The sequence below is a fragment of the Lepisosteus platostomus genome, chromosome 1 (assembly GCF_059453375.1).
Source record: "Lepisosteus platostomus isolate fLepPlt1 chromosome 1, fLepPlt1.hap1, whole genome shotgun sequence".
Lineage (NCBI taxonomy): Eukaryota > Metazoa > Chordata > Actinopteri > Semionotiformes > Lepisosteidae > Lepisosteus > Lepisosteus platostomus.
The window spans coordinates 10,510,609-10,536,128 of NC_142611.1; the positions used below are offsets into that span (position 1 = coordinate 10,510,609).

The 25,520-nt window shown below is 40.3% G+C and overlaps 1 protein-coding gene across 4 annotated transcripts in view; it reads left to right on the forward strand.

Annotated features, from left to right (window-relative positions):
• The first annotated feature begins 427 nt into the window (after positions 1 to 427).
• wdr19 (WD repeat domain 19) overlaps positions 428 to 25,520 on the forward strand; it is a 34,495-nt gene continuing 9,402 nt past the window's right edge. The window contains exons 1-27 of one of the 4 annotated variants that reach the window (XM_088621307.1): positions 428 to 584; positions 1,262 to 1,353; positions 1,600 to 1,665; positions 2,409 to 2,534; positions 3,642 to 3,757; positions 4,330 to 4,445; positions 5,694 to 5,774; positions 6,990 to 7,102; positions 7,626 to 7,799; positions 9,617 to 9,687; positions 11,008 to 11,180; positions 11,723 to 11,837; positions 12,159 to 12,265; positions 12,922 to 12,957; positions 14,302 to 14,424; positions 15,120 to 15,269; positions 15,683 to 15,830; positions 16,526 to 16,730; positions 17,358 to 17,517; positions 18,722 to 18,832; positions 19,353 to 19,462; positions 20,243 to 20,300; positions 20,745 to 20,891; positions 21,323 to 21,405; positions 22,271 to 22,354; positions 24,407 to 24,553; positions 24,867 to 24,991. In XM_088621307.1, the coding sequence (XP_088477433.1) occupies positions 579 to 584; positions 1,262 to 1,353; positions 1,600 to 1,665; positions 2,409 to 2,534; positions 3,642 to 3,757; positions 4,330 to 4,445; positions 5,694 to 5,774; positions 6,990 to 7,102; positions 7,626 to 7,799; positions 9,617 to 9,687; positions 11,008 to 11,180; positions 11,723 to 11,837; positions 12,159 to 12,265; positions 12,922 to 12,957; positions 14,302 to 14,424; positions 15,120 to 15,269; positions 15,683 to 15,830; positions 16,526 to 16,730; positions 17,358 to 17,517; positions 18,722 to 18,832; positions 19,353 to 19,462; positions 20,243 to 20,300; positions 20,745 to 20,891; positions 21,323 to 21,405; positions 22,271 to 22,354; positions 24,407 to 24,553; positions 24,867 to 24,991 (3,043 nt within the window). In that variant the 5' untranslated portion in view covers positions 428 to 578. The remainder of the gene's footprint in view (positions 585 to 1,261; positions 1,354 to 1,599; positions 1,666 to 2,408; positions 2,535 to 3,641; positions 3,758 to 4,329; positions 4,446 to 5,693; positions 5,775 to 6,989; positions 7,103 to 7,625; positions 7,800 to 9,616; positions 9,688 to 11,007; positions 11,181 to 11,722; positions 11,838 to 12,158; positions 12,266 to 12,921; positions 12,958 to 14,301; positions 14,425 to 15,119; positions 15,270 to 15,682; positions 15,831 to 16,525; positions 16,731 to 17,357; positions 17,518 to 18,721; positions 18,833 to 19,352; positions 19,463 to 20,242; positions 20,301 to 20,744; positions 20,892 to 21,322; positions 21,406 to 22,270; positions 22,355 to 24,406; positions 24,554 to 24,866; positions 24,992 to 25,520) is intronic. The other 3 variants (XM_088621377.1, XM_088621464.1, XM_088621545.1) reach the window with 3 other exon arrangements.

The following is a 25,520-nucleotide window of genomic DNA, read 5'->3' on the forward strand; positions in this document are numbered from 1 at the left end:
GCAGAAATCGCTACCTCTGGGCAGAGAGGAAACCATGCCAACGTGACCTGCCTGTCGATTGCTTCAATCTGCCCGGCCAGTCAATCTCACCAGAGCCGCTGGAGTTGACCGTATGTCCAGAATGTTGCCTTCATAATCAAAAACTAAGGATACAAATGCAAAGTATAAACTTTATGAACCTATACCAGACTGAACTACTGCATGTTTTTGTGATACCACGAAATATTTTTTTTTTTTCACTTGTTAAACGTCAAAACCAAATAATACATTCGGGACGTTTTCTTCGCTGTGAACATAGCACAATGCGCCAGAGAAACGGAGAAATGCGATGCTTGCATAGCAGCAGTTCAATGAGCCTCGAGGAAAGGAAAGAGGAGTGCCTCCAGGCCTACAAGCGGCTCTTGGACTTCACGTCCCAGAATGCCTTGAGAGCCGCGATTTTGCGGTTGGTTTCGAGGTGATTTGATTGGTTGCGGCAGCGGGTCGCTAGGGGTGACGCGGACGCTGTGGAGGGATGCATTCTGGGGCGAGCAAAAGCTGAAATGGTGAAGTTCTCTCCTGATGACGAAAAATAAATTATGAAGGTATCAAAACATTATTTTATGACTGTAGTTTCTAATTCCGATCGCGATCATATGAAAAAGGCACGTGTTAAACAAAGTTACATATTTATATTCTGTCGAAAAGACCGGCAGTTTAAATCGCCGTGCAAAATAACAATTTCATTGAAGCTCTTTGAAAGATTAATCTTTATTATGATTCTGTGCTTTTCACTTTAGACATCGATCTTATTAGCGCTATCCTGTTTTTCATTTTTGTTTATACATTTTAAGTTTACACACTTATTAAAATACATAATCATGGAATACTGTCATCAAAGAGGCAACTTATAGATTGCAGAAATAGTCGCTAATTATCGCCAAAACATGCACTGTATGAATTTTCCCAGAGTGTTTACAGTTCATATCGTAAATGGATGTTTTCATCGACGCTGGTTTTAAGATGTAAACATATAATAACGATTAGTAATCAATCTCAGTTGCAAGGGATAAGAATGGTGAAAATAAAAAAAATGCTTCTCTGTTGTGAAGTCCGAGTATAAAAGTATAGAGGCAACGACGATAAACTGAAAACTTAAGTATCTAACGCATAAATAGAAATAACAGAAATGCAAACCACTGAGTCTGAAACCTCTCTTTCGCTGCCGGAATGAGGAATATGATCATTGTAGTTACACAGCATCTTCGTCTTCTCCCCCCAGCGAGTGTTCACCCTCTCCGACAGGGCCTGGCAGGGCTGCTGTCTGCAGTACAAGTGGCAGAGGACTCTGGGGAGTTATCTCGCTGTCGCTGGGTAGGTGGGAGAGCTCCTGACTTTTCACACTGATCAACAGGAGTTGGGCCAAGAGGACAGTGAGACACTGTGTGCGCAAACATTGACAGAAGAACAACATCCTGGCTCTCTCTCCATGTTAGAAGACGCGTTGTCTTTTTTTTCAGTCCACTAACAATAGTATGTTTTATTCCTACGCCGTGGTAATGTGTGTTTTTAAAAATGTGCTGAAAAGCGTGTGTTAAAAATGACTTTCTTTTTCTGAAGACCTGACCAAACCGTAAAAATCTTCGATCGTCATGGAGAGCAGAGGAATGAACTCAACCTTCCAGGGTTAGTATATGACTACGTGTAGCTAATGTTAGGCTGTTTTCTAATCTTTGCTTTTTATTTGTTAATTGTTCATTTCACATTGCAATCCAATGTTTATCTCAGATTACAGTTGGACTAAGGGAGACCAGAGCTTTGAGTTTCTTGAAAAATATATAAAATTGAATCAATAAAATTGAATTACTATAGCCACACCTGCAGATAGACACACACTTTGTATGCAGACACCCCTTTAGTATGACACCATGGGTTAGACATTCACATATTCAGTGGGGAAATAATCTATTGATAAACCACCAAGCAGCCTATATCTAACTGATCTAAAAGAAAAACACTGCTGTCTATTTGAGTATTCTGATCTTCAGGTCAACCATTATTATGCTGTTAACATAGAGTTGGAAGTGAACACATTTGCAAATGGAAATCCTTCTTGCTAGCAGCCTTGGATACAGGCTCCTGGCCAAAGTGCTTTGTAGAGTACTCCCAGAACACCCTCCATACAAAGCACTGCTAGCTTCTTCCCTGTACCTCTCAATCCCTATTCTGTTGAGTGCCCAGAATTTGTGCATCCAGGTACTATTTATTGCTGGCTAGGTCACTCTAGATACGCATTTATATCTGATTTCTTTTTCCTTCCCTGTGGTTTTGTCAAACCTTTAAACCAGTATCTGTTGTTAAAACAAAAGCAGGGCACCACGCACGCAGTGAGGCGTTTTTCTGTTAACACAGACTTTGTCACTGTTTAGTAAGTGTGTGGGAATGGACTGGGATAAAGATGGAGACATCCTGGCAGTGATTGCAGATAAGTCCAGCTCTGTCTATCTATGGGACGCCAACACCAACAAGATCAGCCAGCTGGACAGTGGCATGAGGTGGGTAGTGAGGATCTGAGAGCTCTGCTTGCAGCGCCAGACTTTTGGATCATCGATTAACTGGATTTTTGTTTCCCATAGGAGCTGTTTTTCAGCTTGACTTTGCTAAGTATAGAGAATAAATGTGATGTGGTCAGACTGTCTTGAATATCGATTATAGTTTTTTTTGTTTGACTAACCCAGTAAGACCAAATCTGATTTGAATACAAGTCTTAAGGAATGGGAGACTATTTTTGGATTCGTTTTCTTCTTATCCATCATATTTCAGTTCAAAGAGGTTATGATTTTAAACTATTTGATGAGGGCGCAACGGTGTCTTGATTTTAACAGATTATAACTCAATTTCTAAACCTTGTTTAACCAAAAGCTTTGATATCCTACCACAAAGAGGTACTGTATATCAGAATCGCCATCAGTAGGCACACCAGGAGAATATTTCACTAATAATTAATCATTTCTTCATTCTCCACTCATTTTTCCAGGAAGTCATATTCTTACCAGCAAATGGGCTCAAATGTAAAGGGTATTTTGTGAAATCTTTGCCTGTGTACGACGAACTGTAGACTGACAGAGATGTAGAAACATAACTCTTTCTCTTTTTCATGGGAACCAGTGACACTTATTTAGCTAAGTTTAGATTAAGTATATGAAATAGATATTGTGGCCATCTACAGTGCCACAGGTGATGTTTAGGCTTGTAGTTCGGGAAGGCTTGGACTTTGTGGGACTAGGTTATGTGGAAACAGAATCAGATTAAGACTCCTTTCTTTTTTATGTATAAAATTTGCATTACATGGGGTGTTGTTACAGTGTGGAAGTATAAGGTCAATAGAACTCAGTCTTTGAAAAGAAGAGACTCCAACAAGCATAGAAGACTGCTGGTTCTTTTAGCAGAAAAGGTAACCTGTCACTATTTCCCAATGAAGGATGTGAATATATTTAATGAAAACAGTTCTTGTCTTGTTTGGGGGCGTAAAGACTAAAAATATCTAGGTTTTATTTGATCAACAGTCTTCATTAAAATGCATCTCATTGCTTCTGTGGTAGATGGTGCTTCAGACGTCTGTCTCTTCTGTGTTAACTACCTGTGATCCCTCTTGCCCACAGGGACCAGATGTCCTTCCTGCAGTGGTCAAAAGCAGGATGCTTACTGGCTGTGGGGACTGCCAAGGGGAACCTTCTCATTTACAACCAGCAGACCTCCCGCAAGATTCCAATCCTCGGTAACTGCATTTATCATTGGGCATTGCATTTTTGTCTAACGGTACTGTTGTGTTAGACTAGTTAAAATATTTTTCTTAATTTATTTGAATTTATGCTTTTCTGTTTTTTACCATTTAATCCTAAATCTTTACTTTCTTACCATTCAGGGTATCAGTATGCAGTTTGCTAAATAAGGTCTTTCTATTGCATTACACAATTTTGATATGACATCTCTTTATTTTAATCAACATTTGACTTTATATCACAACAGTTTGCATCTTAATTGACTCCCAACATTGTCTACAAGATGTCGATGATGTGTTTATATAAACATAATCTAAGTCTTTTTCATAAGCAGTAAGAATAAAATTAATGTAAAGACTATTTTTAAAGGCAGTGCTAAACCACCCCTCTTTCTTCACCAGTGCATGTTGAGCACGACTAATATTTCTGTATATTACTGTGTTGTTCACTGAAAATTCAGGATTAAATTCCTGCTGAAGATGATGTGATTCTTCAGCCGTTCATAGTGATGTTCCTGGCTCAGTGAATGTGGAGCTAAAAAATGTCAACCCTTGTCGTTTTTGTTTAGGAAAGCACACAAAGAGGATTACCTGTGGCTGCTGGAGTTCTCAAAATCTGCTGGCTTTGGGGAGTGAAGACAAGACAGTAACTGTGAGCAACCACGAAGGAGACACTATAAGACAGGTGATCACTTCGTCTTCAGGGAGACAAGTGGCAAGTTCTCAGAGTGAAGTGCCAGTGAGGGCACAGCTAGTATGTATACCAACGTAAGAAGACAAAAAAATCTGAAATAAATTACAGACACCAACACAAAACATCTACAACTATTTTTTCCAGACATTTAAAAAAGCTGTGAGCACCAGGGTCCTGTCTTTTACTGACATAGGGAAGCAGAAATCTACCCTGCAGCTAAGGTACAACTATCTTATAGGGTAAAGAGGGAACATTTTTTCTAGAATAAAACAGCTATATTCAGGGTTACAGTACTCTATAAAACATACTAAATTAATGGGAACTTTTTTCTCTATTCCAAATAATGTATCACTCAAGTTTCTCCAGTCTTTTCAATACCACAAATGGAAAATCAGTATTTCCAGTAATATAAGTCACCTGTCCCTGGTGTAAATCCTGGAGACGGTCTCTTCAATGCTCAATATACCTAAAAGATTTGTAGTCTGGTTTATAGAAGAGGTACAGTACCTTCTCAAAATGTTTAATCTTCTTCTCTCTTTTAATCTCTTCTCTGTAGTTTGTCTTCCTATCTCTGCTCTGTTCCTTGTTTATATTCTTTCTGTCTGATTTCCATATTGATTTTTATACTGTCTTCTTATAGTAATTTAACGACCTCACTAAGAGTGATCTTGTGATCACTGTTAATAATGAGGAAAACAGCTTAGCCCCTTGGTCAAGCAACAAGATGAGATAAGGGACAGCCAGGCAAATGCTCAAACATTGTCATTATCTTACCTTAAAGAATGGGGTGCTGTAAAATGTGAACTTTAAAGGTTTTCATACCCTTAACACATAACAGTACGATTATGCAAAATCAGGTTGTCAAATCTGGTCTTATATTACCCCTGTAGATTCACTCTCAAGGCCATTGCTATGGAAACACTTTAGTAATTTGTCATAAGGTTTTCAGTCAGTTACAAGGACCAACAGACTGATAGTATGAATTAAAGAAATATCCTTGAACATATATTTTATAGTGAGTGCTTTTTTGGGAACTGTTGTTGCTATGTTCCTTGCAGTTTCTGTATGTCTTTACAATGAATAGCATGAAGTGCATGTTTCTCTAAGGCCAAGAAATCTAAGAAATATATATCGACGTTTTGTCTCTAAGCAGTCATTTTAATAGTACGAATATGCAGTGAAGAATGTGGCAATGATCCCCTGTTCTTCAGCCCTATGTCCTGGCTTTCCCATTTCCAGACAACAGTCCGTGCAGAGCCTGCTGATATTCAGTTCTCTGTGATGAAGACAGATGAGCGAGCCAGCATGGGCGAGAGCACTGTGAGTTTCACCCTCTCTCAACACAAGCCACAGGCAGCTTCCAGGCAGTTATTCAGCAAACCTCTGATGTCTCCTAGACTCGCCTCTCCCTGGAAGTGTGAAGTTCATAGTGGCACATCTCATTGGCTTAACTGCTGGAGAAGTTCATTATCTGTCTGTATTTGTTCTCTTGGGCTGGCGTTGAAAGTCCTTAAGGTGGATTTAAAAAAAAAAATTCTGGTTAAAAGAGAGCCGATGATTGTGATGAGTTTTGTTTAGTGCTCGGTACATATTGAGACAGAAAGACAATGGTGCATTACAACATCCTTTATTCATTACATGTTGAACAGTGCCCTTTATGCATTTGTGTAGTTGTGTGTGTTAGTTATTCATCAGAGCTGTTGGCAGACAGTGTCTATTTTGTGAATCGGCGTATTAAATTATGTTCAGTTCACTCGAACTGCAGACTCCTGACCTCGACTGTCCCCGCCCAGTATTTTTGTTCACAGCACATAGCTGAATGTAACTTGATCATTGGGATTTTTGAAATTTAGGAAACAAAAAATGGGGCAGCTCAAACTCTCAGCCATGCTAATACCAATTGAGCAGGCAGGCACTTGGAAAAGATTTGTGAGATTCTGTCTGCGCTCAGGTGGGAAGGAACTGATTAGTTGTGGAATGATGTTCCAGCACAGGGCTATCAATCTCAGACTCCTGGGAGATCATCATGATCTTCTGGCTTCTGTTCCACTCTGCACTGTCTCTGGCAGAATGTTTGATTGACTGGAACATTTCTAACTTTTCTATCCAGATATGAAAGAAATCATTGCTTTGTTGGCTTCAGTAAAGCGTTCTTTTACATCATCAACTATAATGAGCTTGAAAACAAAAAATATGGCTATCTGTGCCAATTTTGAGATCAGTTAATTGAGAGGTTAAATTGGAACACAACGATCTAATTGCCCTCCGGGCACTGAGTTTGACACACTTGGTTCAACAGAAAAATAGGAACTTAAAAGAAAAACACAAAAACTTCAATCACTTCCTTCCATCCTCTTCGGCTTGTGTGATATAATATGAAACATAACATTTTTATTATCCACAGATTATGACCTTCCAAAATCTAGTAATCCGAGTTTTATGGGAAGCATGGTTAGCCTGTAACTGTTATTGTATACATGACTTCTTATCCAGTCCTCTTGCCTGTTGTTCTAAATTGGCATATTCTCTCTCTAGGCCAGTGTGGTGGTGGGGAGGAAAACCTTATTTCTTTTTAACCTCAATGACCCTGATAACCCCATTGAACTGGCCTTCCAGCAGCGCTATGGTACCATAATTGCATACCGGTGGTAATGCCTTTACTGTTTTCATCTTTTCTTATTTTAATTAGGTCTCAGGGACAGGTGTATCTGTAACATAAAAGTCAGACCTGCAGAGCTATAGATCAGATTGCCATCAAGCAGCAGTCTGATCCATTTCGTATTTGATGAGTCACTTGTATAAGCCAGCTCCAGGTCCTAGAGATGTTAAGAGTTATCTTATTTTAATTTTTGAAATTTGCTTAATCAGATAACAAGGCCAAACAATATTAAACGCTATTATTACTCAAGCCTGCAGCTGGAAAAAATGCAAAGGATGCTGATGTTGGGTAGTGAGAGGCCTGCATTTTTTAGCAAAATATTGAAACATTTCTTTATAAATAAAATGTCAAGGAGGAGTGAGAAAAACTGTTGGGATATAGATATTATAATAGCTCTAGGAAAACTGCATGCAAATGAAGACAAGAATATAGGAACCTTTAATACCATTTCTAGTTATTTTTAAAGCAAATATGTTTTGAAATGTGTCTAACTCTTTGCTCCGCTTCCAAAGGTATGGGGATGGATACATTATGATTGGCTTCTCCCAAGGGTACTTTGTGGTGATTTCCACACACATCCGCGAAATCGGTCAGGAGCTCTTCCAAGCACACAACCACAAGGACAGTCTGACCAGCATCGCCATCTCCCAGTCGCTCAACAAGGCTGCCTCCTGTGGAGACAACTGGTAAGAGGGACCACGGGTCATTTTATCTCCTCTTTCACAGGACAGAGGCAGAGAGGGGCAATTCCTGCTGAAAAACCATCCGGTACCAGAGCTCGGTCTTAAGCAGCACAAGTCAAAAGAAAAAGTGTGTCAGAAAAGCTAGTACCTCGCTGTTTTGCAAGTGTGTTTATCGCCTTTCAGGGACGTCTTAATGTGTTGAATTGCAGATGATATGTACGCGTTTTTAAAACCAGTACTGAAATGCTGCAGTGGAACATGTTTATATGTGAAAGAAGTTAAATGTTCAGTGTAAATGTTCAGCAAAATAAAAGTCAAAAACTAAAATTGGTTGATTACACCTTAAGTACTCATCCTTTTGCTGTTACAAATCTAATTTAGTTCAGGTATACACAATTACTTTGACAATAAATAATACATTACTGCACCTATCTCTGTAAGGTGCCTCAGCCACATAGTGAATTTATAGCAGAGACTCAGCTATCAGATAACGATACTGCCAACATGTAGCAAAAGGTTTTGTGTGATCAGACAAATGGTTAAGTAGGCTGGTGGAAGCGTTGTTGTGTGGGGCTGCTTCTCTTTGGCATGGAGTGGGAAGTCTTTCAAGATTGAGGGAAAAGGGATGGAGCAAAGGAAGGGCTAATCTTAACAGGAAAACCTACTTCAGTCTGCCAAAGACGTAAATCTGGGATGGCAATCCATCTTTCGGTAGGACTGTAACCAAAAGCACAAGGCCAGAGCTGGGAGTGGCTTAAGAATAAGTGAATGTCGTTGAGATGCCCTGTCAAAAGTTGCATCCGACAGGAAATCTGTGGTGTGATGAAACTTATTGACTCAACAATAAGCAACTTGACAAAGTTTAAGTAAATTTGGGAGGAGCAATGGGATGAAAATTTGGGATGAATATTGCACTTCTTGCATATTTAGTTGGTAGAGACATATTCTAAAAGACCTGCAGCTGTAATTGTGCCAAAAGTGCTTCAACCAATATTGGTACTTTGTGCTGAATACTGTACTTACTGTATACACTGAACATATTTTAGTTTTTAATTTTCGCAATTTGTGCTGACATTTAGCTTCTTTCACTCTATTTGGGCATTCAAACATCTTTGAAGCGTTCAGTGAACTTGAGTGTTAAATTTTTTAATACAAATATTCACTGTACATATTGTCTACATCGTCTGTCATTCAACAAAATGCAGAATGAGAGGAAGGGAGCGAAAAGGCATTGTGGTGTCTTCTCTACAGAGAATGGAAATTAATTGAACACAAATTATTAATAAGCCATCTTGTGCTCAGTATGTAAATCAGTTAATCTCTGATGAAATCCATTTCACATTTTGTGCTATGAAGAGACAGCAGAGGGAGATGCAAGCCAGAGATGAAGTGAGGATTCAGATTCCAAACAGTATCTTTGAGCAGTTTGCTAATTTAAATATACTTCGTTTAAAGAGGCATTATGCATATTTATGAATCATTGAAAAATGTGCAGTGTAGTTGCCATACTGCTAATGAAGGCTGTAAAAAAAACGTTTGTTAAAGATAAAGAATAAGCTTTTTAAAATATCCGTAAACAGTTTTAACTGCCGAATTTACTTTTGCTTTTCCGTAGAAGTTAAATCATTCAGACGCGTTTCGGCAACAAAAATGCATTGGCTAATTTACAAACTGCTTGCTAATGATGTGTTGCTATGTTTTTATTGAAACATCGACAGATGAGCTTTCCTCCTGATGGTTATCTTTGGAGATGCTATTTTCTCATTGAGGTTTCAGTCTCCCTTGTTTTGGTTAACATTGGTGTCGTTTTCACTTTTCAGCATCAAAATCCATGACCTGGCGGAGCTGAAGGAGATGTATGCCATCATTAATCTGGATGACGAGACCAAAGGTGAGCGCGATGTAGGAGCTCCTGTGGAGGAGGAGGAGGTGTGCCTGCCTCCTTCCCTGTCATCAGCTACCAGGCACAGGCAGGGGAGCTGAGACGGTGTCTGTGACACAACACTTCTGTACTTCAGCGTTGAGGTTAGACGTTCCTTTATGTCTTTGCCCTGTGTCCGTGATACAGCCCAGATGCGTGATAAAAACTGAGAAACTTCAGCTTGATACAGGTATTAATTCACTCCCTCATAACCAAGAGGGAAAAGTGGGCAAAGTCTCACCTCCTTTCTCACCATTAGAAACGACTGTGGTAGAAAAGCCTAGATCCTGTAAAAACTCAGCACTTCAGGTTTTGATCCCTGCTTGATTATGTGATTCTGGCAGCACAGGTGGCTGCTTGTGACAGGTGGTTTGTGCTTTTTTATCTTAAGCCCTAACATTTTACGGGGTATGGTGTAGGGGAAAATTAAATTGTGTTTGGCATATAGGAGAATGATTGATTTTTCTATCTGATTACACTCAGATCTTTGAGGTATAGATTGAAGCCCTCTTGCTGAATATACCCCATATTTGTTTGTGTTGCCATCGTGCCATTTTTGTAGATAATGTGCAGTAAGCCAAAAAAGGCAACAACAGAAACTGAAAAAAACTAATAAGAACTAGGACTTTGGTTGGTAGTGTGCCATTGTGCACTGTAAAATAAAATGTTTTTTTATATCTCAATAAAGCAGAGCTCCCCTGGACATTGTGAATTTTCAGATAGGTGTCGTATACCTTATAATCCAGTTTTTTAATTTCTGGAATACTTCTCCTAAATAAAATCATGACAATTGCAATTTGCAATTGTGAAATATTTAGTTTTATTCCCATTGCAAATCATGACAAGATTGACTTCAGAAATAGACGGAATTATTATCTGAGGCAATAATCATTCAACAGGTGTCTCTGAAGGTAGGGTCTGAATGCATGACACACTACAGAAACACTACAGAAACACAGTGTGAAGTTGTGTAGTGTCAGCAGCAGTACATCTTGAAGCACTCTTCCAACAAGTAATTGACGTGTAATGGAATTGATTTAATTAGATATTATTAAACAATTAAAACATTTTATAGGGTTATTTATGAATACCTGTCACTATAGAGTAATGAATATATCACAAAACAAAAACTAAAATGCAGTTAGTTTTTATTACTATGACAGTAAGGGTTAGATCTGAATTATGATTTGTCTTTTCTCTACATTATCTTTACTGGTGTTCGTGCGGTTTTGTTCATTTCTCTTTCCATCCTCACCCGGTGGAGTGGTCCTTACTTATTCAAATTCACAGGTTTGGATTACCTGTCCTGGACGGACGATGGGCAGCTGCTGGCTGTTTCCACCCAGCGCGGCACACTTCACGTGTTCCTGACCAAACTGCCCATCCTGGGTGACACCTGTGGGACCCGGCTTGCCTACCTCACCTCCTTACTGGAGGTCACAGTGGCCAATCCTGTGGAAGGGGTGAGAGGGTCGATCTCTCCTGCCTTCTCTGTTTCTTTAGGACTCTTTCCGGAGCTTTATTGCCCTCTCAGACCTTTCTCTTCATCTGAATTCAGATCTTTCCTCCTCTCCATCATGGACCTCCTTCCAGAGCAAGCGCTACCACAACAGGGTTTGCACGAGTACATATTGAAGCGTTTTGATTTTTCGAGGGAAAATGAATCGTCTGAATTTGACGCAAAAATTGAGCAGCGGCCATACCTAGGGCAGTAAATACTTCTCAGCTGGCCTAACTGTCAAAACTGATGAGGGAGGGGCTTTACAGAAGCTACCTACAGTTCATGAGCAAAGCGCATTTGAAATGATTATTATTACTGATTATTCCAGTTACGTTCAGTTACACTTAATCTCAGTCATGCGGGTAGGCAAATTTCCAGTTTAGGCTAACAGTGCCCCAGAGAGGAGTGACCCTGGCAATGGGTTCGAAGGGAGAAGGGTGTGTTCCCTGTCGCAGGCTGTGTGAGCTGCAGTGCCTGACTTGCTGTCTCTCTGCCTGATCAAAGGAGCCGGCTATCGCCGTGTCAGTGGAGGTGGAGCCCAGTTTTATCGCCGTGGGCCCCTTTCACATCGCTGTGGGAATGAACAACCGAGCCTGGTTTTACGCCCTTGCAGAAGAAAGTAGGTGACACATGAGTCTTAAATGAAAGGGCTGTTTAACGTTATTTGCTGTCTTTAATTTTTGCCATGACTGAAGTTACATTTAAGCCGAATGATTTCAACTCATTCATATCGTTTACCTTTGCCGTCTTTGTTCTTAAGATAGATTGCTCACAGTTCCTGTTGAATCTGCTTTCAGTATGCTCAGAGCCTTAACTCAGGGAGTGTACAATGTTTTTGCCTACACTGAGTGGCAAAGTCTGCCTTATTTCTACTTCTGCATCACAGCAGGTAGCCATATTTCTGTAGAACTTTATACAGTACATGCCTGTTTGTTTACAGGGATAGAAAAACTGAAAGATGTGGAATACCTTGGATCAGTAGTAAGCATGTATCTCAACTCCGATTATACTGCTGTACTTTTCGAGGGGAAGGTGCAGTTGCACATGGTAAGAATTCATCCGGTCTTCTGTCTTAATAGAATCTAGACTCCTATGCAGATCTAAAATATAAATGCACATCCAAGTACTGTACACTACACTGCCGCATTAATAGAGTATGATGTGTTCCAACGTAGTGACCTTTTCTGTCTAAAATAGTGCAGATGACCCCTCATGTGGTATGACCTTTGAGTCCTGTGGGTTATGAAATAGTAACCGACCAGGTATTTTTCTTAATATGCATTGCTAAGTGGGGAAATAAAATATTTATGTTTATGGAGTTGATGTGACTCCACAAGAGACATGAGGTTGGCAGACTTGGCTAATGTTTCAGTCCATGTAACTTAACAGTTTGTAGGCTGTGGTTATCAGATCAAAAAGCAAGCCCCATGCAGGTTACAAGAGGCCACTGGAACAGAGGCACAGACAGCAGCTTTCAAATCTCATGAGAAAACAGCCGCATGATTTTTTGAATTAAGTAATAATTCAAAAGCATTACATTTATTAATTTTAAGGGATTAAGTTGTTTTTTAATCTGTTTCCCAAGGTTTTGTGTACAATAAATTAACCTTTACATCTAGATCAGGTTGTAATAAATGCTTCCTTTTCACTTTTTAAGATACATACAATTTTCCCAAAGCTAACTTTGTTCTTTTATTCTGTAGATCATCGCCAACGTTGAGTTTAGGAATGTTGAACAGGTACAGTGTAGGAAGTATAATATTAGGGAGAGCAGTGATGTTAAAAAGCCTTAGGAGTTTCATCCTCTATTTTGAGTTGCTCTTTTCCAGCAGCCCAGGAAATTAATTTTTTTGAGGTTTTCAGAAGGTCAGGGAATAACTCATAGAGGGAGAAAAAATAAGACCGTCAAAACAAAATGCCTCTGGGTTGTTTCTCAAGATCCCTATCAAATATAACTCTGAAATGAAATTAGTTTATGACATATTTGGTCTCACTGTTTTTAGCAATGGAGCACTTCATTGGTTATTAGTACTATTGACTGTTAATTATGACATGACTCTAAACATTCTGTGTATTTAAAAGATTCATTTTTGGTAAAAGAAGAAATTTATGGTACACCTAAACTCAAATATATCCTGCTTTCATAAACGTGCACAAAAGATTATCGAGAATCAAAGAGACTAAGAAAGTGAAAGAAAAACTTTCTGATTCCTAAATTGGAATGTCTTTCAAAAGCATTTAGTTATATAAATGCTGTAACTGATGCCAGCACTTAATTTTGTATGTATTACTGTGTTTGCCAGTAAAGATCCAGACTGACCCAAGTCCTCTTAAAAAGATCAGAGGTATTGGACAGAAGTGATAGCTTTTTCGCAGTCAATTAGCTATGGCAATTCCGTCAGCCTGAATTACAAACCAAAACAAAACGTGTCTTTCATTGAGATTCTATGAGTTACGCTAGACCAACCAACTACTACAGTCTGTAAAGGACCTGCCAGGATTAGTGCTAGTTTGGGTTGCAGTAACCCTCACTGGAATCGGTTGTCTCATCCACACAATGTGCAAGGTCATGGCTCACAGAAGAAAAACTCCTGGCTGTGCAAGATTCCAGAATTAACACATTTACTTATCCAATTTAGCACCTTGTTTGCTTATGCCAAGCCTCTGTGTGTATGTATAGGAGGAAATCACACCACACGTGCAGTCTTGCACATCTCTGGAGTACCAGCAGTCAGAATGGGCTAATACAGGCAGAGATCAGCGCACATGTCACTATTCTGCTGATACTGGCCTGAACATGGTGTGCAATCTTCAATCTCATGACACACCCATCCATTATATCCACTACGTACCGTATATACTATGAAATATAGAGGTTTTACGTTTTGAAATCCTGAGACTATAAATGTTGCTTCTTATCAGTGAATCTGAATTTGTGTAGTCTGAAGGGTACAGATGGAATTCTCTGTTTGCTGTGAATACATGGCATAATTCAGACTCTGGGTGTTGCTATTTTTCACCATTTTCCTTTAAGTCCAGCTGTCGTGTAGCATTTGCAGCACCATGACTAGAATGTATTACAGATTGAGAGTGAAGACCAGGACACCCAGGAGGACAGGCAGACACGTCTCTTCCCGGGACGAGACGACAAGTGTCGCATTCTGTCTCACGCCCTGACTGCAGACTTCCTCTTTTATGGAACAGATGTAAGACACTCTGAACCGTCACCTTCATTTCTGTTCTTTTAAAATAACAATACATGGACAATTTTATACATTTTGGCAAGGTGTTAGCAATATGAAGAATGATTTGATAAAAAAACACATCATGCATAAAAATTAATAGAAGACTTTAGGTTCAGGCATGTATTTGTGTATCTTCAAATATACAGTAAATTCTTCTATATCTTTAAATATATTCAGAGTTTTACCACAGGAAACAGCTGATCTGTAGTAAATCAGATGTAGAGACTGAGTTAATTTGTAGCCACAATGTAGTGCATTTCTTCTTGGATTTGATCATTTTCTTAGTCTTTTCTTACCAGGATAAATTTGATTAGTTCAAATTCTTTTAGTTTTTCTCCATACTGATTTACATTATATTCAGTGTGTTTACCTGTGTTTCATCTGGGTTTTACTCCTCTGGATTATGATAATACTGCTATTTATACTGTATGTAGTATCTGTAGTATCACACAGCCCCTATAACCATTTATTGTAGTAAATTGCCTTATCATCAAAGTCTAGTCAAAGTCAGAAAACAATGAAAGTTATACATTACAAATGAACATTTTATAGTATAACAATTACTGGTTTACTAAGATATAATGTGTGCTTTTACTTCAAGTACATTAGAAATAATCAAATAAAAGAAATCTTCTTGATTTGTTTTGATTTTCCAGACTGGTGTAATTAAATGTTTTTACATTGAAGACTGGCAGTATGTCAATGAATATCGACACCCAGTGGGCATAAGGAAAATCTTCCCAGACCCCAATGGGACCAGGCTAGTGCTCATCGATGACAAGAGTGATGGTTTTATCTATTGTCCTGTAAGAGTTTTATAGGGTTCTGAGACTTACTTTTATCACGTCTCTCCTGTGTGTCAGATATATAGATTCTCACTTGTCATGATATCATATTGCTTGTTATTTATAATATTAGGCTTTTTGTGACTGTAAGAATGAACTCATTTTCTTTTGTTGAAGCTAACAAAACAGGTCAATTTTTCCTATATCCTGAACACCTTAAATGATACCAGTTGTCCTTTCATTCTGTAACCTGAAATATATACAAAGGTTGTATCTGCTGGTATTAAACACACCATCGCTTGTTAGAAGATAATTAACATTGACTGAACTAGAAGCTGATAGTGTAGATTATTCTGAAAACACCACCAGAATCATACAGCCTACTGTGTGTATACCATCCATATTGGTTACTGACCTACCTCTCATTTTCCTAGGTGAATGATACAGTCTTTGAAATCCCCAATTTTTCTCCTACCATCAAAGGAGTTCTGTGGGAAAACTGGCCCATGGACAAGGGTGTGTTTATTGCCTATGACGATGATAAAGTGTATACCTATGTCTTCCACAAGGACACCATCCAAGGTACCATTTCATAGTAACTAACCCTCAGTCCCTCTCATACGTGTATCTCTGGAGCTAAAGACACTGGCACATTCTGGTTTATGTAGGCCAGTTTCTCTCAAGCTCAGATTCCTGTTTAGCTTAGTCAGAAATGCTGGATATTTTAATGGTTCTTCAAGGAATAATGGATACCCCACCACCAGCACAAAAAAAGTAAATTTTATTCTGATGTGAGTTCTTACATTTGATGGTGTATCATATTTGGCTGATGCACATTTCTTTGTTCCAAATTAAAGTTCTGAGTGGTTTATAACTCAAAGAACAAGACTCATGCCAAACATCCTTTGGGAAATGTCTTGAAAAGGCCGTTGGAACAGGGATACTAGTGAGTCATGTAGACATGTTTCTTTTATTATAATTGAAAAATCCAGATTGAAATAATACACAGCCATATGCCAAATATCTCCTTAAAAATCCCCCCCTTTTTCGGAAGCGTGATGAGTCTTAAATTGAGGAAATAAGAATAAGGTTGTGAAAAGCTCTAGTAAGAAAAATAAGAAAAAGCTCAAGAGGGATATTGGTATTGCAGATTTGATCTGTAGATTGTAAAGCAAGGTTGTAGATCATAATAACCACTGTACTTTTCTAAATTTGTATTTGTTTACAAGCAAAATAGTACACTCAGAGTAGGCTGAGCCTCATTTCTTCCACTGCAGGTTCCAAAGTGATCCTAGCCGGAGGAACTAAGTTGCCGTACTCTCACAAGCCCCTGCTGCTGTACAACGGAGAGCTGACCTGTCAGACACAGAGCGGCAAGACCAACACCGTGGTCCTGAGCACCCACTCCTTCCTCAGCAGCCCCAAGGACAGCGGCCCCAGCGAGCTGAGCCACTTTCTCACCCAGGCCCTCATGCTCAAGAGGTAGGAGTCCAGTGCGCTCCCTCCCACTCTGGGGTCCAGCTTACCTGTACAAGGCAGTCCTCTGTGGGTACATTAGTTGGTATCATTGAACACTGCCACACAAATTAAGCTACTATGTAGATATTGATATTGAAACTTTTCTTTTGTGGTAGCTATTTGACTGTTATCAGTCAACTAATGCAGTAAGTGTGGATTGCGAGATTCCATTTTTTCAGTTACTCAAGAGATCTTCTTGAACTTGAACTTGAACTTTATTGCCATATGTAACTGGTACTGGTACAATGGAATTCTTACTCACAGAAAGTCTCTCGATTGTAAAACAAGTGTAAAAAACAAGACAAAGTGCAAACAGTGCATCAAGACAATGTACAAACAAACAATAGACAATGTGCAAGTAAACATGTAGACAGTTTGAATGTAAACAATACAGATGTGTAAACAATGACTGGAGATGTGCAATAGTGTGTTTCTTATTAAAGGATTAAGTTTATGATGGAAATTTCTGCAGTGAAAAGAAATGGAGGCACCATCGTTAGCTCGCCCACTTGCATGCCCACTGGTATACTGAAATCAAACTCTGGCGTTTTACTTTGGCCTCGCTCACCAGAGTGTGTTTCTGTTCTGCAGGTTCAGTGAGGCCTGGGAGCTGTGTAAAGTCCTGAAGGAGCCCTCTGCCTGGAACGAGCTGGGCAGGGCCTGTCTGCACCACATGGAGGTGGACCTGGGCATCCGCGTCTACCGCAACATGAAGAACGTGGGCATGGTCATGTCCCTGGAGGAGATTAAAGTACGGGTCTCTTTCTGACGGAATCTGTGCGCGTTGAGTAAAAAGTTCAGAGTTCAGTGTAGAGCAGACCGCCAGAGACCATTGCTATTCCAGCTTCACGTAGTCTTGCAGATGTCTCCAAAAGAGCAGTTATATCCATCCGTTTATTTTCTGACAACTTCTTCCAACGTCTTTGTACTGTTCTGGGCCATGGGGGCCTTACCTGACAAGCAACGGCAGGGTACACCCTGGATGGGATGCCAGTCTATCGCAGGGCAGACACATAGACATAAAAACACACTCACATCAGATGTTGTTGGACTGTGGGAGAAAGCTGTGGGAGCACATGGAGGAAACCCACAGGATCATGGGAAGAACATACGAACTCCACACAGACAGCACAGTACCCTAGCTCCAAAGCTGACCTGTGTAGGGCAGGAATCCTCACCACTGTGCCACTATGCCGCCCCCAAGAGCAGTTATATTTTAATTATAAAGGTAAGCAGCACTTAAAGTGCGCCGATCATGACATGTCAAGGGACTTTAAGTTGTGCCTTCTTCCTAACCATGGGGAACTTCCCTGTGTCACAGAATTTCTCAGTTTTGAAGAGAAATGCATCTTTAAACAAATCTCATGTTTTCCATAAATTAAAGTATGAAAATTAAGTTTTAGGAGTCAAAGTAGTGGGTGTCCACAGCACAGAATTCTACTATGTGTTCCAAAGCCTTTTTATAGAGAAGAGTCCCAAGTGTGCAGGAGTTGACATCGCAGTCATGTGAGGTGTGTTTAGAGTAAACACTGGAGGGCAGTGTTTCTCTGTGATTGTCAAGACACCTCAGAGTTCTCCAGCTTTTCAAGCACAGCTGCAGGTTACTTGATTTTCTGCTGCTTGTTTGAAAATGATTTGTTTTTTTGCGTCAGAATATTTTTCATAATGTGCTACGGCATTTATATCTATTTCCATGATCCATTCCAGAAATCAAAACTAGAAAACTAACACCGAAAAGTAATAACTGGCAAATTTCTGAAAGAAACGGGCTGACCTTCCAACCTATTTCGGCCTACCCCAAACCATGATTTCAAAACTCCTTGCTTTTCATAAACTGTCCTGAATCAGGACCCGTGATCTTGCTGTAGACTTGCATGCAGTAATCCTCATTCTCCTGGTCAGGCTGGCTGGCCTGTTGGTGAATCTTCTCACGTGCTCCTGTCTGTTCTCACCAGGGGATCGAAGATCACAACCTCTTGGCTGGCCACCTGGCCATGTTCACCAATGACTTCAACCAAGCCCAAGACCTCTACCTGGCCTCAAGCTGCCCTGTAGCAGCACTGGAGGTACAATGTCTGTTTGTGATTCATCATTCGCATTTTTATTGCCTAATGGAAAGCTAAAAGTGGGGCAGCACAGCTAAGTATATAACCCTTTGAAAGATTACAACTGTCAGATTGTGGGTCTAGGGCTACACTGCCAACACTGCTGTTGCATACTGAGGGAGCTGCTTTTCCCCAGTTCCTCCATTCGATCCAGATGTGCTATCCAACATTGCTGGGGCATGACCCATGCAGTCAACCAGTGTCCTGTTCAAGACTGGAGTCATGTGCAATCTAGTCCACTTCAATGTTACAGAAACCCGGATGAGCTCTGCAGCTCTGGCGTGGTTGTCTGAACATTACAAGTCTTATTCAGAAATGTATATTTATATAAACAGCAGGATGCATGCAGAATCCAAAGAGAAAAGGACAGGTCAAAATACTGGAACTCCATATGAAATCATTTTGTCTTAGAAGAGGGAAATGACCTTTCTGTAGTTGGGCTGAGGGTGATGTCTGACATGAGGCCTCTGGGCTGTTGCAGATGAGAAGAGACCTGCAGCACTGGGACAGTGCTCTCCAGCTGGCTAAACGACTGGCCCCAGCCCAGATTGCCTTCATATCCAAGGAGTACGCCATTCAGCTGGAGTTCATGTATGGAGCTTCTTAAAACGACTTCCATAGCTGTTTCTGTACTGCTTGCTAGCTCAGACAGGGTTGAGTCTTGGGTGTCTCGGTGCTCTGGGTGGCTTTCCCTCTCAGAGTATGAACTGAATGTGTGCTGGACCTCTGAGTGTTGTTGCCTAGTGAGGCAGGGCACATCGTACATCGTAAATGTATGTAGTCAGACACAGCGGTGTGCATCGCAGGAATAAAACCAAGTCAGTGGTATTGAAGGGATCTACTGTATCTTTAATTCAGCTCAATATTGAAAAAGCTAACACTGTGGAAACACTATGGAAAAGTTTGTTCTACATTATACTTATTGTAACTGCTGTGCTCCTGTAAAGTCGTGTCACTGCAGTACAGCTGAGTGTTTCACTGTCTTCAAATCCAAGCACCCTTGGTAAAGCAGGACATAACACAAGAGAGAAAAAACTTTCTCACAGCCTGTATCATACATAGCAGCAGCGCACTTCATGATTATAGATCCATTTCTTTCGTCTTTCTCATCCTTTACAATATAAATGGCAGGTCTCCACAATTCTGTAGTCTCCGTTGCACATTTTGACACAGTTCGTTGACTCTGTTGTGTCTGACTTAAGGCATAACACTTTGTAGCGCTCGCAAAAACATCTTGGGTATCAAGTACATCAAGTAAAACAATAATATTACAATAAGTAGGAACTTGTGTAGAACACTTACACCTTTTGGTTTCAATTCTTCCACAAATCCTGAGAGTTTTTTTTCCTTTCCTGTGATATCCTTTCTCAGTGGTGACTATGTGAATGCCCTGGCCCATTATGAGAAGGGAGTAACAGGGGACAATAAGGTAAGGTATTTCACAGTCTGTGTGTCCATCGTTATGTCATCAGTTTAGTCTCATCTGACGTGTATAGAGACCTCAAGCTAGCAAGACAAAAAGATCGTCCTAAGTTTGCCTTTGTGGCTGTGGAAATACATTTCCTTCTAAAATGTTGAGAAGCAAATTTGTCTTGCTGGCAAAACTGTAATCTTACAATCTCCATGTAGATTTAATTTCCAGTTCTTTCATTTATTACACAATATATTTCAATGAAAGGTGAATGCAAAGGAAAACAACTTGCTGCCTTATGTATTTTCAGTTTTTGTACGGCACATCAGATATTTCTTAGCTGCTGTATCCCGATTGAAACTTTGTAGTGTTGCGTTGTAAAAGTGTAGCAGCTCAGCGGCCGAGAGGAGTGGAGTTATTGCTCGCTGCTGTGCAGACAGCTGAGCTGTGATCTGCTTCAAGCACCAGGAGCACGACGAGGCCTGCCAGGCTGGGGTGGCCCGCATGTCCATCCGAATGGGAGACATCCGCCGGGGTGTGAACCAGGCCATCAAGCACCCCAGCAGGCTGCTGAAGAAGGACTGCGGAGCGATTCTGGAGAGCATGAAGGTAGAGCCCGAAGCCACAGGAAAAGTCCTGCCTTGTCCTTCTTCTCTGCGCCTTAATTCAGATTACATGTGCTGTACATCTCTGAGTACCTCTCAAATTTGTGCTGTAGGTCTTAATATGATTATTCTATAAATAATGTTTTGAAATGAATATAGAGCTGCTTGCGTGCAACAAGTTGAAAATAGCCAGTAAGATATAAAAAATTGAAAGGATATAGCTGAGGTCTGATTAGGTATCAATAGCACAGTAGCAGAAATCACTGTGAAAGTAGTAGAATGCAGGAGTATAACAGTTAAACCCTCAATGTAGGACCACAGTAGGTGCAGTTAAGCGCAGCACTGTGGTTTTAGTACTATAATAATATTTTGATGTGTTGTTTGAGTAGCCAGTTAATCGTTTGTCGCTGATCTGGTCTTTCTCTGTTTTTGCAGCAATTTTCTGAAGCTGCTCAGCTGTATGAGAAGGGGCAGTACTACGACAAAGCTGCTTCTGTGTACATTCGCTGTAAAAACTGGTAAGATTATAGCCTGTCTGGACCAGCAGTGGAAAACCGATATGTAATTCATTGGAAGCAATATTTTACTTGCATGCGCATAAAGTGACTACAGGAAATGAACTGTGGTTTCCAATTTGCATGTTTTATGCTTTAAATTAACTGAAGATGATGAATTAAACTCAGGCTTTAATTGAGACAAGTGCTTCTTGAACATCATCCAAGTAATAAAATTTGCTCATTTATAAAAATCTTGGCAATAAGAATATCTGTAATAAACAGCTCAGTAGATGCATGTTTTGATTGTGTGGAGACTTTCAGAGTCTCTGACCTCTTTAATCAACAGTGCTTTCCGATATTTTCTTTATAAGCCTACTAGGCTTCATGTATAAATTCTGATTATTTTCATATATTTTCATATCATATCATTATTTTGTATGACATATTATCTGAATACTGTATAGATTCTCAGCAGGCTAAAGGACTTCCAAAAAAATATATATATTTTTTTTTTTGGAAAAAGATTACAAAACTGTAAATTCACCAAACTATTTATCCCAAGATTTACATATAGCCACACTTTTTCCTGCAGAGGGACAGTATAACCCAGATTTAAATAGTAAAAATCAATCTGTCCAAATACTGTTGAGTACAGTTTTTGTTGTTTTTTAATGTTAATATTTGCTTCAACACTTAGAAGCATTTTTGAGTTTCCTCTGCTCTGTTTTCCACAGTACGTCTGTGCTGTGTACCATGCAAGCAGATTAGAGTAATGTGTCATACTGTATGTCTGGTGATGGCATCTCGGTGGAGTCTGTAAGTGAGTGTGTGTAAGGGAGAGCACTGGCCAGGGAGCTGCAGAACTGTGTGTTGTGTTTTCTGTCAGGGCCAAGGTTGGAGAGCTGCTGCCTCATGTGTCCTCTCCCAAGATACACCTTCAGTACGCCAAGGCAAGAGAGGCTGATGGCAGGTAAGTGACCGATTCCAATTCAATAATGCAGATTCCATTATTTTCCTTCCATTCTACACAGGCCTTTCTTAACATTCTTCTGTTAAAATTCCTTTAATATACATTCGGTCATTAATATTCCGCCCACCCATCCATTTTCTAACAGCTCATCCAATTCAGGGTTGGAGGGGAGCCAGAGCCTATCCCAGCATGCAGTGGGTGAAAGGCAGGACGCAGACTCTAGTCCATCACAGGACACACACAGACACGTACACACTCACACCAGGGCCAGTCTTCCCCAAAACCAGCAGTTAACCTGCCAGTGTGTCTTTGGACTGTGGAAGGAAACCAGTGAATCGTGACTAAACCACTGGGAGAACATACAAACTCCACACAGATAGCACCCCAGGTCCACAGCTGAACAATTTGATTTTATGTAACGTGGAGGTGTAGTTATGTTAGAATTCAAATAATGTGATAAATGTGTCATCTAATGCTTATGACAGGTGTGCCCAACTCCAGTCGTCAAGGGCAATATACTTAATACAATGTATAATGATAAATGCTATGAATATATGTATGTATATGTTGTATGTAAATAAAATAGCCCTGTAAATGTAATTGTATTTTTAAATAACTATCCTGCAGGAAATACCGTATAATTCTGAGACTAGGTTCCATTTTGCCAGCGTATGTAATGTGAAATAAAAGTGGTAGTTCAGTAGTCGAGATTCAAATGAGATTCAGAAAGCAGTCAGTTCATATCACCCTGCCCTCACTCTTTACCACACACTGGCACTGCAGTCACACACAGCTCAGGACCTCTCTTCAGAATCAAACCTGGCAGGCCAAGGTTTCTGGGGGCTCGGACTTGTGTCTTTCAAAGCAGAAAGAAATTCTGGCCAGCCAGTGATCCGCACGGCTCGCTTTCTTTGTCTTCCGATGAGCAGAGAGAGAAATGTGTGACCCCCGAGCTCAGAGCAGTCACTTGTTTCAGCCTTATCCTTTCACGTCATCTCATTCGAGACCTGGGGGCTTGCCCTGTTGTGTGTGAGGTCATTCAGGACTGGTTAGCCATTAAACAGGTTCTCAAAGGGTGAAAGCCTTGTCCTTTTCCAAAAGGCTCTGTCAGTCTGCAACATCAGTGAAAATAGCTTTTTTATTTTACTTTTTTATTGTTGTGCTCCAACTCCTAATGAATCTATTTCCATTAACTCTGGTGGTATTGTTGCACAAGTCTGCAGAAGAAAGTCATTATGTACTGAATTCACTGACACAAGGGGCATTAATTCCCCTCAGTGTGCAACTGACAATGAAAAAATGCTTCTTTTTGGCCATTTAGTGCAAGGTAAGTCTTTTTGTTCAAATGGCCTTTATTGTTGTCTTGCTGGGTCGTTATTAATTGTCTCTGAAATGTGCTCAGTAAATGTTGGGTTCAGCACAGTGTCATTTCCTCACATACAAAGAGCCTGTTAAACCCTACAGCAGCAGCCAGTGAGATGGGCAAAGACATTATCAGCATGTTCTTGCAAAAAGAAAGCAGGGAATCCTAAGGTAGTGCAATAAACCAGACCTTATGCCGATATATAATATTGCTACGGTATATTCCTGATTTAACTTATGAAACATCTCATACATTCATTGAAAAAAGTAATATGTCATTTTGCCATTATCTATTAAAAAAACTGGAGTTGTGGTAGCAGTAGCAGTATCTGACTAGTGGTTTTATTCAAGGGGTCTTCCAAATATTACATTACGAAAAACCAATTTGTTGCAGAAAAGCAGTTATGCACGGGCTTTTGAGGGCAATGACAGCAAAGCATTGTCACTATTGTGACTATTGTCTGATGTCTACTATTGTGCACTATTGTCTATTGTCACAACCAAAGGTAAAAGTATTTTAGTTGTCATTTACAGAAGAAGGACTTCATGCAGCCAATATAAGTTATGGCTTATGCAAGGAACATGTTAGCCACTATGATATAAATCTTATAAAGAAGTTGCACTGTTTCACCAGCCACGCACAGTACCTCAGTTCACATTCCCGACGGGGTGACGTATGTTTTGGTCAAGGTTTAAGGAGGCCGCGATGGCTTATGAGAATGCGAAGGACTGGGACAATGTCATCCGGATTCAGCTGGACCACCTGAACAACCCGGAGGAGGCTGTGCGCATCGTCAGGGACATGCAGTCCATTGATGGGGCCAAGATGGTTGCTAGGTAACGCCTCTTTAAACTGCTGTAGCTACCATACTGTCCAGAGCTGAAACAAATGTGGTTGACAAGCAGACCTTTTATGTGAAGTACTTGATAATATTAACAATGTTCCCTTTAAAACCTGGAATTAGTGAACGTATTAATCAAACCATTTTATCTTGTTATTCTTTTAAATCCAAAGAAAATGTAATAAAGTGGCTAGATGGGGAATTTGGGGAAAAAAAACTGCAGATTCTTCTGGAAATTGGACTCAACGTATTGGGAATCAGAAGCTCTGGGTGAGGCCCAGCTCAGTCAAAGCCCTTGTTTCCTTCAGGTTTTTCCTGCGCCTAAATGACTACGGCTCTGCCATCCAGTTCCTGGTGATGTCCAAGTGTAACGATGAGGCCTTCCAGCTGGCTCAGCAGCATGGGCAGATGGAGGTGTACGCAGACATCATAGGTGAGGCCTTTCCTTTATAAAACTACAAACCCCCCAAAAAACTTTTTTCTTCGAGTTGTCTGCATCACAACCCCCACAGCGCGTAGGTGTTTAGAAGTGAGGCATGGTTTTCTGTTTCTTTTTAGTACGTTTGAGTCACCTCCTTTTCCCCTCCCTTTCCTTTCAACTTATTTGGCATCACTTGGTCACTGCTCTGTCCCATGATAACTGGAAATACAGACCCATGTAGCCGTCAGGACACAGGGTGGCCCAGATCATTTTTGCCACAAGGTTTCAGCAGGGAAACCGCGGAGTGGACTAGAAAGGAGTCATCTGGAGTTTATATTCAGATCCTGGACAGGGACGGGTGTCCCTGAGTGATCATTAAATATCTTGTGGCACCAAAGAAGACTCCCAACTAAATTCCAATTTGAGCTTCTCAAAATGGCCAACCTCAGCTTCCCCCTTAAGTCTCAAGAATCTTAAGTATTTCCAGTAGAAAGCAATATTTTTGTAGCTTTCCAGTCAAACTGTCAAACCAATGCAAAGA